This window comes from Schistosoma mansoni (genome assembly GCF_000237925.1).
Source record: "Schistosoma mansoni, WGS project CABG00000000 data, supercontig 0041, strain Puerto Rico, whole genome shotgun sequence".
Classification (NCBI taxonomy): Eukaryota; Metazoa; Platyhelminthes; class Trematoda; order Strigeidida; family Schistosomatidae; genus Schistosoma; species Schistosoma mansoni.
Genome location: NW_017386027.1, coordinates 162,644 through 182,664, shown reverse-complemented (window position 1 = coordinate 182,664; position 20,021 = coordinate 162,644). Strand labels below are relative to the sequence as shown.

At 35.1% G+C, this 20,021-nt stretch overlaps 2 protein-coding genes across 2 annotated transcripts; both read left to right on the top strand.

Annotated features, from left to right (window-relative positions):
* Positions 1 to 303: 303 nt before the first annotated feature.
* Positions 304 to 14,372, top strand: Smp_037230 (fimbrin, putative; the record flags this gene model as incomplete). The annotated part of the gene is made up of 3 exons (XM_018790650.1): positions 304 to 928; positions 4,292 to 4,561; positions 13,383 to 14,372. Exons 1-3 carry the CDS (start codon positions 647 to 649, stop codon positions 14,370 to 14,372), a joined length of 1,542 nt encoding a protein of 513 aa, XP_018646049.1. The 5' UTR covers positions 304 to 646.
* A 3,367-nt stretch (positions 14,373 to 17,739) lies between these two features.
* Smp_195040 (fimbrin, putative) lies at positions 17,740 to 18,117 on the top strand (the record flags this gene model as incomplete). Its single annotated transcript, XM_018790649.1, has 1 exon — positions 17,740 to 18,117. The coding sequence occupies one exon, from the start codon at positions 17,740 to 17,742 to the stop codon at positions 18,115 to 18,117; it is 378 nt and encodes a 125-aa protein (XP_018646048.1).
* Positions 18,118 to 20,021: the final 1,904 nt, after the last annotated feature.

The window sequence follows — 20,021 nt, the reverse complement described above, 5'->3', positions numbered from 1 at the left end:
ACTACTTAAACTTTGTTGATTTAGCTAACTAACTTGTTTAAACAGAATCATTGCCAATCAAGTAAACTGTATTCCTGTAACTATTATATCTTAAGCATAATATAACTGAATACACATACACACACACATAGAGACCATTAGAAATGTAATAACAATATATGATTGTTAGTAATATAGATATGTAAATGTGTTAAGTAAACATTCATTACTATCATACTGATAAACAGACATACTTACTCATTTCATACTCTTATATTTAATTATGATATACCTTAGTAACTAAATAAAGGTTACAAACATAACCTTGATCATTATTATCATACTTATTTATTCACTTACTTACCTACGCCTGTTACCCCTCGTGGAGGAGCGAGCATAGGCCGCCCACTAACATTCTCCATCATATGATCTAATGAGTTTTGGTTCGTTTTTTTGGAATTAAATTTTATGTATATATAAAGTGTAGTTGACAAGTGAAATTCACAAATTATTGAATTACACATACCATACCATTCAATTCATCTCTCTCTATATATATACATTCAACCCTTTTGATTCAACCCTTCGATCCAACACTTTGATCCAACCCTTTTGGTTCAACACTTTTGATCCGACCCTTTTGATCCAACCTTTTGATATTCAAATCATGTCTATCAATCAATTAACTCAAGAACAATGGGATGATTTATTTCATAAATATAAATCATTACGTGAATCAAATAATATTGCATGGGATGATATAAAAACTGCATTAGAAGTTGTTGGTGTCTCTGTTGCTGGTCATGAAATAAGAGATTTAGTTGGACAACAAAGAAATTGGCTTAATCCAGATGAATTTCATGAATTATATAAAAAAGCAAAAGATTTAAAAGATACAACAAAAGCTATTAGCAAAGCTTTATTATTAAAACATGCTGAAGATGTGAAGGTATGTTCTGTCGGTATATTCTACATTGTTATGATCTTATATTTCACTCATGTTATTGATGAGTTACATGAAAGTTCTTTTTTAAAATAACCGTGAACCGAATGTGACAGATAAATGTCGGCTGAAAGTTCAAGGATCGAACCCACATTATCTGTTTTCATTCACTCTTGAAGAACATAGCTAAACAATATAATCTACCGGTTGACTTACTTACATGGTTGTTTTTAATATAGAAATGAGAATATATTCTAACTTAGGTTTAACGAATCCACTTAGTGATTTATATGGTAATCAAGAATTCTGATGAATAGTCGATAGTATAGACGAAGATGGTTAGTGTTTAGCAGTGGAATCTAGGACGCGCGTTTCGTCCTATTTGGGGCTCGTCAGCTGGATATACCAAGTGAATTTATTTTAGTTGACAGTGTTTCAAACAAAAACTTTATAACTAGTAATTTGTGTCAGATTTCATATAACTCGATTCATTATAAATAAACACTATCGTTATGTTGAATGAAAACTAAGTGGTTTATTGTGATAGTCAATCCATATATATCGGTATCTTTTGACATAGTGGGTGACTATGAACAACATTATTATTCTCTGCATAAAGAACTTCAACAAGTTTCAGTTTTCGTACTTCTTGGTCTATCCTGACGATAGATATTGATTGATCATCAGTGAGAAGTTATGCGTCCAGTCACTCACATTCCCAATTAAGTACTTCTTTCCGCTGAATATTGCCAGTAACTACAATGTCACTGGTTGTGTTCTTTTCAAACTTATACAGAAAAAGGTTGGATACTTTTCAGAGACGCACCTGAATAGATTATGCGATTAATAGCCATAACGATGTATTAAAAAAACAAAACAAAATTAGATGACTTGTTGAAATATCTAGATGATAGGAACATGCATTCCAGATGTTCAAGCAGGCTACCAACTCTTTTTGTTTATAACAATATGAAGCGATAAATTTGTACGAATATTCTTCAACATGTGAATGAATAATTTAACAGAAATCTACCTCAGTACAATAGAAGATGGTCGCTCAATTTCGTGGATTGGTTGAAGTTAGAAATTAACATCGGTTAAGTGTTCTGGCGCGAGACTTATAGGTTTTAGCTTGGAATCTCTCAAGGCGGGATAGTGGATGTGCACTGCTGAGGATTCCTACAATAGGACAAAACAGCCGTCCAGTGTTTCCACGTTTTCCATGACAGTTTAGCTTCAATTGACTCATAATTTCAGTGGTTACAATCGCTGATATTATTTCAAATATAAAGGGATATATATTGTTATAATTAGACATAAATCTATGGTTTAGACCAGTAGAATGTACCATAGTAGTAATTCCCTTCAATAAATATGTTAGATTTGTTAGACTACAGTATTACATAATTGAAAGTTTCTTTCAATGTTCTTGTATTTAACCAAAAGCCTAAGTGTTTTATTTTTTTTCATGTTTGTACAAGTTAATTTGTGTTCACTTCAATGAAAAATATCCATTAGAAAGTACTGATGTATATACTTATTGAATACCTTCAGTTATTACTGTAGTGAACAAGAAGACTATTGAGGATAATAGAAAATTACAGACTAGATCAGTAAAATTTGACAATCGTACAGCACACAGTTAGTTTGCCGACCATCAATCAATTGTCTCAATCTTGACCATTCCTTCTGGAAGTATCAGTCCATAGTCTCCGAATAATATTGTTCCGTTCTTTCCTTATCCATCTTCTACTGAAATACATTCAATGCCTGACCATCACCATATATTACTTATATGGATATAAGTAACCTACACCACATTATTACTTGTTAGTAGTTCTAAGTAAACCCATCAATATCAAGATTGATTAATGAACATAACCATTTATTATAATTTTGATTTCATGGTTAGCTTCTTTCATATGATGGTAAGCACAAACATTCATGTAATCTTGGCAACTTCTAAACGGTGATATTAATAATTTATAGACGAACCAATCAGATTTAAGAAAGATTTTGAATTTTGGCAATGAAATTCATTCACTCATTTGGCTTAATACCCTTTTTGGCATTATAGCTGATATCAGTTCATGATGAAAACAATAAATTTAATTTCACTTATTATTACTTGTTTAAATCTTCCCATTAATGTTTAAGACTGCAATTGGTCAGTCTCTTATTGGCATATGTGCATACTGTGCATATTGCCTAGATATAGCCTTAATTCACAAGCATTGTAAGCAAAGATGGATAGTGGCTAGCAGTGGAATCCAGTTTGACTCGCGTTTCGTCCTATTTGGGACTGGTCAGCCGGACATATCTGCATCTCAGTTTTTGTTCACTCTGGGACTAGAACCCAGTTCATCTGTAAATCTTCATCGTAATTCCTCATACTGATATATAACCCACATTCAACCGTAGTAAGTAAATAGACATTTCAAGGTTATTTTAACATTACTCAAAGGTCCATCATAAATTATAGTCTAACCTTCTAAAGTTTGTGTACAAGAGGATTCGATGAACTAGTTGGATAAGTTTATTTGAATTGTCGATACAGTTATACTTCTTCCTAAATTCAATCAATGTCATGAAGTTAACTGACTGATACTGATAACAACAATAAGGTGATAATCATATATTGGCTGAAAGATTATCATTACATTCAATGAAATCTGTATACAATCTTAACTATTTCCAATCTGAGAACCATACAGTATATATATCATTTGTAAAATGTCCATCCATTATCTTGGACTTTGTTGTTTCTTCATTCCTATATAAACACTCTCTGTTCTCATACTCAACTGTTCGATCTTCTTAACTTTTTGCCGCCAGACATCATACTTTTGATAGATGATACATACTACTTATATCTGTTGACGTCCACCATACAAGAACTGAGTCTCTTAAACTAGATAAAGTCGATCTAGCCGGAAAACATCGTTTTCAGTTTCTTTCATCAAACCAAATTAGTTCACATCACTGTACTGAAGTAATGCTTGTCATTGAGATATTAAAATATTTTGAATCATTTCAATCAGTCAGCTGAGATTACTGAATCTTTCAAAAGATCTTAAAGTGAAACTGTCATATGAATCTTGAATACATTAGACCTAGTAAACTTTAAATCTATTATTGGATATGTTAATCCAGGATAATCGACTTTAACAGAACCTTCTCCATCCAGAGTTGGATGAAGAATGCTGGTGAGTGGCCTATGCTCCTCCACGAGGGGTAACAGGCGTAAGTAAGTAAGTAAGAACCTTCAATATTATGTCCTTTATTTAGTGAATAAAGAACACAAAACTGTCTATATTGGGGTACAATCATTATTCATTGAATTCTATCTATTTATTTTTTTTGTTTTAGTCATTTACTGTTGGCAAAAATGATACTGATACTAGACATTCAGTTAGTAAAGCAGAAGAAAGAGGTTTTACACTATGGATCAATAAACGTTTAGGTCATGATGTCGAATTGCAAGATGGTATTCTACCAGTTGATCCATCAGTTGATGGTCAATTGTATCAACGTTGTAAAAATGGGATATTGTTGTGTAAACTTGTCAATGTGGCTAGTCCAAATACTATTGATGAACGAAGTATAAATAGAGGACCTAGTTTGAAGAATGTTTTTAATGTAAGTGATTGTTTTGTTGCTATTGTTGTTTTAATCGTTGTCATTATTCTACCATAATTGTACTAGTATAATTATATTTTATTTGATCATCAATATTTGTCGTATTCAATATATTCATGAGAGAAGAGTGATGCCTCTGTAGTTATCACACTTGCCAAGATCGCCTTTTTTGTATTTCGCTCAGAAGTCCTTCTTTTCAGTCTGTCGGTACTTGTTCTTTATCGTAAATCTTACTGAAGAGAATGTGGAGTATCTTGACAGTTGCTGCTACATCTGCTTTCAGTGCCTCTGTCGGAGTGTTGTCTGGCCCCGCTGCTTTGCCGCTCTTGATTTGTCTGATGGCCAAGCTGATCTCTTCAATTGTTGGTGGGTCAACATCGATTGGGAGGTCCGTGGGTGCTACTTCGATGTTGAGTGGGTTCAGTGAAGCTGGCAAATTCAAGAGTTCTTTGATGTGTTCTACCAACCTGTTTCACTGTTCTTCAATGTGGATAATTAATCTTCCTTCCTTGCTTCTCACTGTTCGTTCTGGTTTACGGTAATTTCCAGCGAGTTTCTTTGTTGTGTCATACAGTTGTCTCATGATTCCTTCTCTCGCAGCCTTTTCCGCTGTCATTGCTTAATCTTCCAAATATTTACGTTTGTCGGTTCTGATACTCCTCTTCACTTGCTTGTTTACTTCTGTGTATTCGAGCTGTACCTTGGTTTTCTCTGTTCTTGTTCGGCTAGTATTGATTCCAGCCTTCTTGTTCTTCCTTTCTTGAATCTTATCCAGTGTATCGACAGTGATCCATTCCTTAAGTTGGTGCTTCTTATGGCCCAGAACCCCTGACATGTTGAAGCGATTGCCTGCTTGATCCCATCTCAAATGTTCTCTATGGTAGTTCCCTCTTCATTGAGTAGATCATGAAAGGCCTGTAACCTATTGCTGAGGGCTATATTGAATTTCTTGAGTCTGTCAGTATCTCGAAGAAAGGCCGTATTAAACTTTTATGATATTGTCCCTCCCGTTATCCAGGGCTTCTAGAGTGATGATCTGATGCTATATCAGCTCCTTTCCTGGTTCTCACGTCCTCCGCCGTTCTTCTGAAGTTAATATTGATACAGATATTGTCGATTTGGTCCTGTGAAGTTTGATCCGGCGACGTCCATGTGGCTTTGTGTATGCGTTTTTGTGGGAATATAGTGCCACCCATTACCAGTTTGTTGAAGACATATAGGTTCGCAATTCTCTCACCGTTTTCGTTCTTTTCTCCCAGTCCATGTAGTCCCATGACGTATTCGTATCCAGTGTTGTTCATTCCAACATTGGCATTTAAATTTTACATCAGAATGGTCAGGTCCTTTGTTAGGCACCTCACTTTGATTAAGTGCAACCTGTCGTAGGATTGAACTTTAACGTCTTCATAGTATTCGCTGGTAGGTGCATAGCATTGGATGACGTCCATTGTAATGCCCTCTTTTTATGTTTTGAATGAGAATTTGATGATCCTGGTTTCATAAGATTCCCATCCTATAAGTGCATTTTGTGCTTGTTTGGATAGCATCCATGCCACTCCTTGTGCATGTGGGGCATTTTCTTCTTCATAGCCGGAGTATAGCTGAAGCTCTCCTGAAGATATTTGTTGTTGTTCAACCTGCATCCAATGTGTTTCACTGATCATAAGCACCCCCAGGTTGTATTTCCTCATTTCTGAGAAGAGGAGACTGTGGAAGACTCTACCGGTCTCCCACATTGTCCGGACGTTCCATGTAGCCATAAAAAGTGTAGCTCTGTTTGTTAGAATGGGTATTGGCCTCGTGGCTACTGAAGGAACTCAGCCTTCATCATGAGGTGTTATAACTCTTCTAAATGAGGGCATTCTAACTTCCACGGCAGAGTTTAAATAGTCCGAATTATTTCTTCTGGTCAGCAATTTTTTTAGAGAGTTAGTTTTCCAAGGGATGGGGTCACTAACTCCATGCCCAACCCACCTCTTTTATCCGGGTTTGGGACCGGCAGTAACCACAGAAGGGCTACAAGGAGAGTTGACGTAGAATAGTGGTATAACTAATTTTGAGGAGGCACTCTAGAAAAGAAATAGCATAGGCTGTAGGCTTTCTGTCCTTACTACATAAATCTGAACTTAAATAAAAGCCAAAAATTGTTACATCAAGTATCTGTACTAGTTATAACATTAAAATTCTAATAGTAATTTTGGAAGTCATTCAACTGTAAAGAAATTTATTATCAATATTAATATCCTAATAAATTTAAAGCAATTAGTCCCTTTGATAAATTTGGATAGTTAGATTTATGAGTCAATCTAAGCTAAATTACCACTGAAAACCTGAAAGCCTTGGACGGCCATAACCAATAGAGTCCATTCGGTGTTGGGTTGAGACAGTTATCAACAAATAATGGATGAAGGGTTGCGTATGATCATGGATTGACTAGAGTTAAACATTAACACCGTTGGATGTCGACCCAGTGGTCTATAGGTTAAACATTTGGACGCGAGAATGGAACTCACAGATTTTCAAAAGGATAAACAGTCTATATTGAATTGAAATGAAATAAACTGGAGAAAGGATTTACTAGCAGTGATAAATTTTTTATCTAAAGTATTCTAAACTACACCCGTTAGAATCGATTTACAGAGATAACTTCCATTGATTCCGTCATCTTCAACTGATGGGATTTTGCCTAATAGTTTAAAATGAAACATATTATTATTTACAATTCACTGTTTAACCAAAACTGATTGTTTGTATCAGTCAAGTACCATGTTGTGACCCTAAATCTTCTCAAATAAAAAGTGGTTGAAATTTGATAAAATTAGGCATTAGGTCAGAACACTCTACTAACATCGTCAGATTGTTTTCGGACTGAAACTTTCTCTATGAGTTCCCAATGAATAAACGTAGCAACCTGGGGGAAAACTGTAACATTTCATTGCAAACTTTGATATATCTGTTACTTCCAAGTAAGTGAGGTATTCTTTGGAACCGACAGTTTAGTGATCTAAGTCGTTTGATGATCACATTCCTACTTTATTGATAAAATTCAGTCAGTACTAAGGATTAAATATTTGACAGACATTCCCAAAAGTTATGAAACAAACGTCAGTGTATGGTCTATGTATTTAAACTTCTACTAAAAAACAGTATGGAAATGGCTCAGTGGTTAAGGGATCCGGTTTTCAATCACTAGCTTTCTTGTTCGAGTCCCACTTTGCTTGTTTCAATTCAGGCAGCTAGATAGAATCATTGACCCTGACACATGTAATGTAATTGAATGCTGAGTACATGAATTGGTACTAATTGAGTTTTATCATCTTTTGAAACTCGATTTGTAACATCAACCTTATGGACAATTCATGATCTACGAACAAGGGGATAAGCCTAATGAGCTGAAAAGTTTATTATATCCGATCCGGTGGTCTATAATCAGAACATATTGACATTCATATTTCATACATTTCATTAAACACTTAGATCTAGTCAAAGTTTTTTTTTTCAAACAAACTACATTCATTAAATCCATTATCATTTACATAATTCAATCAATACTGTCAAGGTCTTTCTATTCTAAATAATGAATGATCTGTTTAGTACCGTTTTGTCAGTCACAAGTATTAGTTTATTAGTGTTTTCAATCAGATATGGATACTATCGTATACATGTGGTTAATATTTATGTGCTGATATATATGCTGTAAACATTCAATGTTACAAAGTAGTCACAATATCAATACTTTACAGGATAGTTTTTGATTGAAAATATAGACTTTTGTTTATTTTAATATTAACAGTAGGGGTTTTGTGGAGATTTTAGTAATTTTATAGAGTTGAGATCATGAGTCAATTGAAGTTAGACCACCATGGGAAACCTGGAAGCACTGAATGGCGGTTTCATCCTATTGTGGAACTCTTCAGCAGTGCGCATTCACAATCCCGCATCTCGAGATTCGAGCCCAGGACCTACTAATCTCACACCAGAGCACTTAACCAATCAACCACTGAGCCGGCATTCAACGGTGATATTGTCTAACTTCAACCAATCCACGGGATCGTGGTTGTGCATTGCTGAGGAGTCCCACAATAGGATGAAAAGGCCATCCCGTGCTTCCAGATTTTCCTTGGTGGTCTAGCTTCAATTGACTCATGATCTCAACTTTATAATATTTTAATGTTAGTTAGAAATAGTCTACTGTGACCATGTTATGTGTTCCATTCATTCTTACTCAATAAGAATTGTTCAGAATCATTAGTAACGTTCATAAAGTATTGAACATACCATCAGTATTGTAGTTTGACAACTCCTTACCAGTAATACCTTCTATAATCGAATTGCGTCCACCCAATTAAAATCAGAAGTCAGAAGAGAGGAGGTTAGAAGATATATTTGATGGGTTATCAATATATCGAGAAGTGACTGATCTAATCTGGAGAATGATCGTAGGAGTTGTTTCCCACGTCGTCCTGTAATCTGATTTGGTACGGATGCATGATCGAGCGCCTTCAGCTAAACGAGTCCACTAAAACTACTTTGGTCAGCATCCAATGTCGAACACTTACACAGCTATTTATTTTGGGGAATTATTTACAGCTACAGTATCTACAGACGATTTAGAGACCAGGTAGATGCAGTAGTCATGTGATTGACTTGATATACGTGGAATGTTTGGAAATGTCAATGATTATTTAATGTCTACCTATTGGTTAATTTGGATAGTGGGGTTTTTGATTAGTTTAAGTTGTCGATGATATAATTCACTGATTGAATTCAATTACGGTATCTACCGGAGCTAGGGTGTACGGTATGAGATTTCTAATAAGTTTGAACTCACGACTTTCTAAGCGATCACGTTCAATTAATATTGTTGAATGATCTCAAAACCATGACCGAAGCCCTCTATAGATATCTTTTGATGACATGTGTAAACTAACAAACAAAAATAATAAAAACTAGGCTTCTTACTGATTGTATTCAGCTAGCAAATATCAATGTAACTAAGTATTGTGTAACGCAAGAGAAGTCTTCAACAGGTCCCGGTAACTACATTTATCTATTAATTAATTAATTAATTTATTTATTTAAACACATAAATATTGGTACAAAGGGGACATCAGATATATATGCGCCACAAAAATCTCATTCGATTTGTGTGAGGGCTATGATACTGCTCAGATGCCCAAACTGAAGCAGGTGGTGTTCTTAGGGGGCCACACCCGAAGCCTTTGACCTAAAAGTCTGATTCACAATGCAGTGGAGCATCGTAAGGAGATGCAGTCCCATAGTAGTCTGTGACCAACGATTGAGTCACACGCCATTTGTTCCCTCACGATACTGGAGCCCATGTGCACCATTGGTTTGGAATCAGGGTTTTCCAACTCCCCCAGGTGGACACGGAGAGTGTCTACCAACCCGGTTAAAGCGCCGGACATTTGGTTTTCGTCCTCTCACTTTCGTAAACAACACCTGTGGTACGAGAAGGCAAAGAGTAGGAATTCCCTGGCAGAGGCTTTATCCGCGTGGCCATGTGAGAGCATTTGGAGAGAGAAAGCGGACTCTCCCCACTCTCGGCCGTACCAGGGCATGTATTAAGAAATGTATTAAGAAATTCATTAATCAATTATTTATATCAGAAGGGGTTTTAGTGATAGTTAAGATCATGAGTCAATTGAAGCTAAACCACCATCGAAAACCTGAAAGAATTAGTTAACCGTTTCGTACCTATTATTATGAGACTCCTCACCAGTGCTCATCATCAATGAGAAATGGTTTTAATGATAGTTGAGATCATGAGTCAATTGAAGCTAGACCATCATCGAAAACTTGTAAACATAGGTCAACCGTTTCGTCCCTATTATTATAAGACTACTCATCAGTGCTCATCTCTCTGACATTCATTCATTTAATTATTCACTTACTATATATCTCATTATGAATTCTCTTCATTTGATTCAGTAATATTTTTTTCAGTGAATTCATATTCTATTTTAGTATCAAGATAACATATAACACACTGTGTTCTCTCTGTGTGTGTGTGTGTAGATATTCTTGTTTTGTATATTGTATATCTGTGACTTGTCACCAATTTATCAATTATGGATATAGTGCAATATAATTATTAATATGATTATTGATTAGTTACTTAAATGGTTACTTATACCCTATTCAATGTGAGAATATTGTTACTATGGTTAGTTCACAAGTGAAAGGAAGCATGTACAACACCAAAAAAAAAATTGCACACCACATAGTAACACTCATGTTTAATCAATAATTATAAGAATGTATATTATTATTGATAATGGAATCTTCTTTTTATAATCAATAATAAAAACGGTACCTAATATTCATAATAAGCATGAATAGTATATACATCTATATATATGTAGATGACTTGTCAACAATACAGTACACATAACTTAATTTCAAATCATGATACCATAATGTGAATTTGATAAGAGAAAATGATTATAAAATTAATATTAATAATAATAATAATAATAATAACAGTTTGTTGCCATAGCAACACATAAGTGAAGATATAAGAGTGTGTGTGTGTATGCATGAGTGTTTCGTTTTTTAAATGCCATTCAAGTAATCTCATTAAAATAAATTCGATATTATATTGGTATTTAAAGTATGTGTATATATTAGTCAGTCAGTGACAATGTAGGACCAGGTACATACGTATGTTTCGGTTCATGTTGCCATACCTTACTCATTAACACAACAAGATGAATACCGAATGCATAGAAGTAGGTAATTTGATGGTGGTAATATATAAAAGAAAGATTGAGTATAAGGATGTAGTATAGGAAGAAAAATATGAAGCACTTTTAATCTCAATGTTTAAGGGAAGATAAAGAGTGTATACACTTACACCATTGTAATCGATTGTGAGCTATGTCACCTCGAGTCTACAAACCATTGGTTACGCGATAGTCATGCGGACCACAACCATGTGTATGCGTATGTATAACTTTCTTTCTAATCCATAATAAGAGGTCAACATTAAAGAGTTTAACCAAAAAATAAATGATGTAATAGAGAAATATAAATGAAATAATCCTAAAATGATTAAAATTTCACATTACATACATAATTAAAAGTGACCATATGCGTGTAGCTAGGATGAATCTTCCGGTAACAAGCAGGTCATCAACAATATCAATATTGATGTACATCAATTAGAGCTATTGAAATAAAGATGATTTTGATTTAGAAGAGAAAGACAAGAAGGACTTGACACGCATGACATTGATCACAACCCAGTGATCAATCAATTGTGATTACATTTCAGTCCTACAGGAGGTCGGTCGCGGCCCGAGTAGCTCAGTGGTAACGTCTCTGACTGTAAAACTGAGTGTCACGGAATCGAATCCATCAGGGAGCACCAGTTCCCTCAAGATTACAGGTACACCTTGCTGATGAGTGCCAAGTAGCACGAAACCCGGGTCCAGGGTTCCCTGTTGACCACCTTCAACCACCATCTTATCTCAGTATGGTGCACACAGTGTCGAGCCACCTAGACTAGTAGCCACATCACAACTTGATCGATAGCATTCGATCAGCACTAAGAAGGACTGTACACACATGACATTGATCACCACCCAGTGATCAAACAATTGTGAAGACAAAATATTGTTATGAATTATAGATAATATTATTATCAAAGATGGATAGTGGTTAGTCTTGAAACAAAGGATGTGCATTTCATTCTATCAGGACTTAGTAGCTACGTGGATGACGCGACGCCGTTTAAAGCGAACGGTATTGGATTCAAGTTCCAGAGTGAACATTAACTATGGGATGCAGATACATCCAGCTGACGAGTCCCAAATAGGACGAAGCGCGCATCCTGCATATCATTATCAACCACCATTCATCTTTGCTTACAATACTTGTGACGTAAGCAAAATTGAGGCAATACGTACGACGTGCGCACATGCCAATAAGAGACTGATCATTCACAGCCCTAAACATCAGTCGTAACGTTCAAATAAACAATACAAAACGAGTCTAAACTTGACCATATTGCACAAGCTAATGGCTATGTAGATATTAAGATGGCGTTTCAAGCGAACGGTGTTGGGTTGGGGTCCTGGAGTGAATATCAACTGTGCGATTCAGGTACATCCAGTCAACGAGTCTCAAATAGGATGAAACGTACGTGAAACTGGATTCCACTGCTACCCACCAACTATCTTTGATGAATTCCAGTTCCAAACACCAATCGGAAGATTGAAGTAAACAATACGAAATGACTTGATATGAAATCATTTACGGTCTGAAAGATATACCTAATGTTTGATTGATTTTAACACTAGTTTATAATGTAGTTACTGTATTCTTCATTCAATCTCCATGATGTTAACTACACTCTCTGATTCACTATGTATATACATAACTTAAGCAGTGGAATCAAGTTTACATATCAGATCATTCTGACTCAATAGCACATTATACGTTATTAGTTATATAATATACCCTTATAGGCCAGGGCAATCTTGCACTGGTTTTCGGTAGAACCGAACACCATCCAGACTTTCACTCGGCAACCCAAACGGTACAGCTCAATCTCGTTTAACAGGAGAGCCAGACACTGCTCAGGCTTAACCCACCGTATAGGAGAACCAGACACTATATAGGCTTCAACGCTACAATCCGAACAGTATAGCCCAATCCTGTGGCTCAACCAATCAGGTACCAAACACCCTGGTGGACCAAGCACATTATACGGCTACATCATAAATCTCCTAAGTAAATAATCCGTATGATCACACTATCATCATTCATTCTTCTTATTTTTGTTTTTAAATATTAGGTTCATGAAAATCTTACATTAGCTGTTAATTCAGCTGCTTCCATTGGATGTTGTGTAGTAAATACTGGTCCAGAAGATATTATGCAAGGTAAACGACATATTGTACTAGGATTAATTTGGCAATTGATACGTCGTGGATTAATCGATACAATTACATTGAATAGACATAAAGAACTAATAGCTTTACTACATGATGGAGAAACTGCCGAAGATTTATCTACATTGAAACCAGAAGAATTATTAATGCGTTGGGTGAATTATCATTTACATCGTGCTGGTTGTGATAGACGTATTACAAATTTCAATTCAGATTTAGCTGATTCCGTTGTCTATGCGCATTTAATGGAACAAATAGTACCAATCGATAAACGTTGTAAATTAATGTCTGCTAGTGAAATTTTAAGTTCAACAAGTCGTCAAGAAAGAGCAATGAATGTATTGAATAATAATGAAACATTGGGTACACCATTTACCTTAGCACCAGAAGATATATATCTAGCTGGTGAAAAGAATAATGATAATCGTGATCGTTTGAATTTAGCATTTCTTGCTACATTATTCAATATGTATCCAGGTTTAGATGCACGTCGTGATGATTTCCTGGTAGAAGGTGAAACATTGGAAGAAAGAACTTATCGTAATTGGATCAATTCATTAGGTGTTAAACCATATGTAACACACTTGTACACTGATCTTAGTAATGGATTAGTTCTATTACAATTATTTGATAAAATTAAACCGGGTGCAGTGGATTGGTCATTAGTGGATCAAGATTTTGATCCTAAACGACGTTTATTTCAAGAAACAGGGAATTGTAATTTAGTTATTGATTCGGCACAATCAATGAATATACGTTTTGTTAATGTTAGTGGTAAAGATATACAAAAAAGGGATCGTAAATTAGTTTTGGGCGTTTGTTTCACATTGATGCAGGCATATATATTTAAATTACTTCATGAAGTAAGTTTTTATAATGAATGTATATGTTGATTTTACTTTTTCATTGTTTAATACTATATTGAGACGGCATTTCTTCAAAACTACTCTTACACCAAGGTAACATTACCGGTATAAGTAGTCTGAGCGAGACTATAATTTATGGACGAGCGTTTGAGCGATTTCAAGGTCACGGCGTCGATTTCAGCACCTGGTGCTCATGTACGATCGGTTCACAGAGAATTATAGAGAAGAATTGACAATTAAGCGGCTAAAACAAATGACACTACTTAGAAGTTCCTGTATTTTTAATTGCGGTTATTAAATGACTTGTAGACCTTGTACAGACTACCGTGATGTTGTCCTTTGATGTAATATATGTTGAAGGAAGACGTTTGCTAGAATAGGAACCTTTATCGCTCGGTCCAAATTGAGACTACGGCATATTATAATAATTGCCACGAGCTGTAAAATAAAAGCATCAGTAACATTGGTTGCAATAATCACAGATGTTACTGAAGCTTCGGCTGTTCAGCGGTATGAGTATTTTAAAGACATATCCATAATAAAAGTGAGAGACTTACATAACCTCAATGATTAAAAAAAACAGATCACTAGTGACTGGCTTCAAGAGATATTTCCTGGAGTTCTAGTGAGAAGCAGTGACCAGTGGAGTTCAACCAGGTCTGTTATGAGGTAGTAAATCACTGGAGACAATGATGGATGTGTCGCTCAATTTCGTGGATCGGTTGAAGTTAAACATTAAAACTGTTGGATGCCGGCGCAGTGATCTAGAGATTCAGCGTTCGCGCGCTAGACTGATAGGTCTTGAGTTCGAATTTCACGGGACAAGAGCCTGGATGCGCATTGTTGAAGAGTCCCACAATAGGACGAAATGACCTTCCAGTGCTTCCAGGTTTTCCATGGTGGTCTAACTTCAATTGACTAATGATTTCAACTATGAAAGATAAGTAATCAAAACAACATAAGAAAAATAAAATAGTTTCCAATAATCTAAAACTAATGTTTGGTCCTAGCTTTAGGCACCCTACGGGTAAGCAAGATCAAACATGATTCTTCTCCATTCAATTCATGTTCAGATACTGATTCTGTTGATAGTATAAATATAAGTCGTATGATTTTGAGATGGTGGAGAAAATTTGTAGCTTAGGTGGGTGATTTTGATGTAGTTTTGTTCTCTGAGCTGAATGGTTTGGTCGTGGAGCTTTCATCGTCCTTCTGAAGGACATCATCAGCACAAACTTCGGGTAGAAGTGAAGTGCTGATGATATTATTCAGAAGGACGATGAAAGCTTCACTACTAAACCATCCAGCTCAGAGAACAGAACTCCATCAAAATAAATATAATTCATTTAATATGTAGTGTACAATACTGTGTACATTTATAAATATTGAACTCTAATGATTAGATCTAATGTGTTTCGTATATTGTAACATATTCACTCCAAAACGTCATCGGGTGAAATCACCAGTGTATGAAGAATATTATTTGTTGTTTATCACCAACCAACTAAATGAAAGAAAATACAAAATCATAAGATTTGGTATATTGTTCAGACTAATAAATCCAAAGAAATATCTAGTTTACAAGTTTACTCATGCTTTTACAAAACAAACAAAAAAATAGATGGTAACGTTGCCAAAAAATTTGATACACAGAATTAATCTTTCTCTAACGAAGATAAAAAGAAAGAAAGAGACTGAATTATATTAACTTGGTATTGTTTACTTGAATCTTCTCACTGATATAAGCTAACAGGACTCGGTAGCTATGTGGATAACACGATGGTGTTTGAAGCGAACAGTATTGGGTTCGAGTTCTGGTATGAACATCAACTCTGGAGTGCACGTGCATTCAACTGACGAGTCTGAAAAGGGACAAAACGCGTGTCACACTGAACTCCATTACTAGCTACTATCCATCTTTGTTTAGACTGAATTATATATATTAATTTCCACACTAGTTACAGACAAGAGACCTCACTTCACATTGGAAATCCTCTCAAACTTCTGTTTAAACAACGCCATCACACACATTCAATTATCACCCTACTATCCACAGTCAAAAGGTTAATTTGAGTATTTTGTAGATACTCATAAGCGAGCTCTTATCAAGTCACAAGAGGAGGCCACGACGGAATAGGTTGTCTAGAATTTCTTGAGGAGATATAGAAGAACCCCAAATCCAGCCTCACCTAACGGTGTCTGTTCTGCTGACCTAATGTAAGGAAGGAAGATTCGGACTTTATTTGATAGCATGTATTGAAAATGAAGAAGGGACTATAAACTTAAGGAGATGAGAGTTAATCGTTAGTTTCCTAATTGATTATCAGTGTTTTTAAGAAACTTACGACGTTGACAGACGAATAATTTCAGATAAAAGACCTCTTAGCTCGAACCTGCAGCTACATTATTTGATCGATACAGTCAGTTGGGGTCATCAGGATCAGCTCAGAATATGTAATTGCCAGACCCTGAGAAAATCATCAAGAATACAAGATTTTTTTTCAATTCCTTCAGTTAAATCGAATAAGCAAGACTTATTTTTCAGGAGGGAAAGGTGATATAGAGCACCAATCGGAATTAACCTAATGAGAAGATCAACCGATGACAATCAAAAGTGATCCAAGGTTCAAGTGCACTCCATTGGGGTCAATGAGTCAATTTCCTAAAGATAGACTGGTAAATATATGAATAAGTATCTGTGTATTTCATTTGGTAGTCCAATACACTTTCTCGCTCACTCTTGTTTTCTCGCTCAAATAGTCAATTAGGGGATTAGTGCCTAGTATACCATGTATCAGTATCAGATTTTGGGAAATCGCACGTCACAACAATATGACCATTTAAAACTAATCTTATCCTATATTTTTATAATCCACATTATCATTTTGATGAGAAGGCACAAAAAGTCTGTTAATTAATTGATGTTTTTTTCATGGTTGAAATCATGAGTCAATTGAAGCTAGACTACTATCGAAAACCTGGAAGCACTGGACGGCCGTTTCGTCCTATTATGGGAATCCTCAGCAGTGCGCATTCATGATCCCGCACTCGCGAGATTCGAATCCAGGATCTACTAGTCTCGTACCAGATCACTTAACCGATAGACCACTGAGCAGGCATCCAACGGTGTTAATGTCTAACTTCAACCAATCCACGATGTTCGAGCAACCGTTCATCAATTGTCTTCAGTGAGTTGATATCCCTACAACAGAATTGATTGAACTCCATAGTAGTTTAGCTTCAATTGACTCATGATTTCAAGTATGAAAATATTGAAATCTCTACAAAACCCTTTTTCTGATCTATCATTTATATTTACTTATTTTAGGTCACTCCAGGTGAAAGTCATATCCCACGTGATGATAAAGATATTCTAACATGGGTAAATGAACAAATGATGGAAGCAAGAGCTAAACCACTTAGTAGCTTTAGAGATCCAGCTCTAGCTACTGGTATACCCATTTTACAATTACTTGAACATATTAAACCAAATTCAACTAATAAAGATATATGGTTAGGTAATAATATTGATGATGCATCTATACGTCAATATGCTATATCATGTTGTCATAAAGCTGGTGCTAGAGTATTCACTTTACCAGAACATTTAGAAGATTTAAATGGTAAAATGATTTTAACCTTATTTGCATCATTACAATTATTATATTATAATCTTAAACAAAAAGCTGAAAATAAACATAAACGTATTAAAAATAATGAATTAAAATGGTTAAAATTAAATGATGATCAAAAAACTAATGGAGCCGAATAAAAAAAGAAAAAAAAGGGGGATCGTTTTTTTGTTGCCAAGGCTTCAATGAATCAAATTGTTTCTATATATATATATACAAAAAAAAAATTTTGTTGCCACCTTAACTATCTTAAAATAACAAAAAACAAAAAAAACGGAACTTAATTAGTTACAGATGGTATATTCCTTTCAGTCTAAGAAATCTTTTTTTTTGTTGCCAACAATTGAATGAATCAAATTGTTTATATAGATACATACAAAAAAAATTTTTGTTTCCATCTTCATTTATCTTTTAAAAAAAACAAAAAAAAAGAAAAAAAAGAGAACTCAATTAGTTACGTACTCTCTTGTTTTTTTTTGTTTTTTTGTTGTTGCTAAGAGAATTTCTTTGATCTAAAATATCTAATTGTTTTATATATGGATGTGTGATTAAGTATTAAAGGAATTCAAGTGCCAAATAATATTTCATTTGTTCTATTATGTTATCATTTATTGACATGTTACCCTTTCTTTTTTAAATTTTTAAAGTTTTTTCAAAAGTTAAACTTCATTTGAATTGTATTGCCATAGTAATTAATGAAATAAATTATATATTTTCATTAAATGAATTGTGATAATCATTGTAAGCAAAGATTGATAATGGAATAGTAGTGGAACTCGTCAGCTGGATGTGCCTGCATCACAGAGTTGTTGATGTTCACTCTGTGACTCGAACCCAGTATTGTTCACTTCAAACGCCATCGCTTTATCCATTCAGCTACTGAGTCCTGATAACCACTTGCTTGTGCAATGAGGTGAAGTTTAAATTCACTTACTTGTTACTTGTTTGAATCTTCCCATTGATGCTTGAGATAATTCTTAATGTATTTTTGGATATATTTCTATTAGTGATCTATGAGACTTATATCAGTCGATATCAGTAGCATATTTAGTAGCCCTTAAATTAGATCGGACGATGTTATCGACGGACTGATTAATTTATTGGCGCTTATATCTGACTCCATTTTGATCGTTTCTTATTGCTATTGAGGCATACTTATCGCCAATTACTTACATACGCCTGTTACCCTTCATGAATGAACATAGTTTACACACCAGCATTCACCATCTAACTCTGTCCCCAGAAATCCTTTCCAGTTGTTTACAGTTAACATTCATTCTTTTCATATCTGCTTCTATTTCCCGGCTCAATGCGTTCATTGGTCTTCCTCCTTTCCGACTCCCTTCCGGATTCCAAGTTAGGGATTGCCTCGTGATACAGTTTGACTATTTCCGTAATGTATGTCCTATCCACTTTCAACGTCTTTTCCTAATTTCGTCTTCAAATGGAAGCTGGTTCGTCCTCTCCCATAAAACGCTATTGCTGATGGTATCCGGCCAATGAATGTTAAGTATTTTGCTTAGACAACTATTTATAAATACTTGAACCTTCTTGACGATGGATGTAGTAGTTCTCCACGTTTCAGTTCCGTACAGTAGGACTGTCTTGACATTCGTATTGAAGATTCTCACTTTGAAGTTATTTGACAATTGCTTTGAGTTCCATAAGTTCTTCAGTTGTAGAAGTGCAGTCCATGTTTTTCCAATATTCGCATATACATCTGCATCCGATCCTCCTTGTTTATCAACGATGCTTCTCAGGTATGTGAATGTTTCCACATTATCCAGAGTTTCTCCATCAAGTGTGACTGGATCGGTGTTCTCCGTGTTGTATTTGAGGATCTTGCTTTTTCCTTTGTGTATGTTGAGGCATATTGATTCAGAGGCTACTGCTACATTAGTTATCTTCGTCTGTATTTGTTCGTGTTACTTGTCGACAATCCTTGTATATAATCATCGACTTAATCCACATTGGTGAATAACGGAATTAAATAAGCCGAATACGAGAATTTATTTTGAATATGTATATTTCATGCACTCATCAT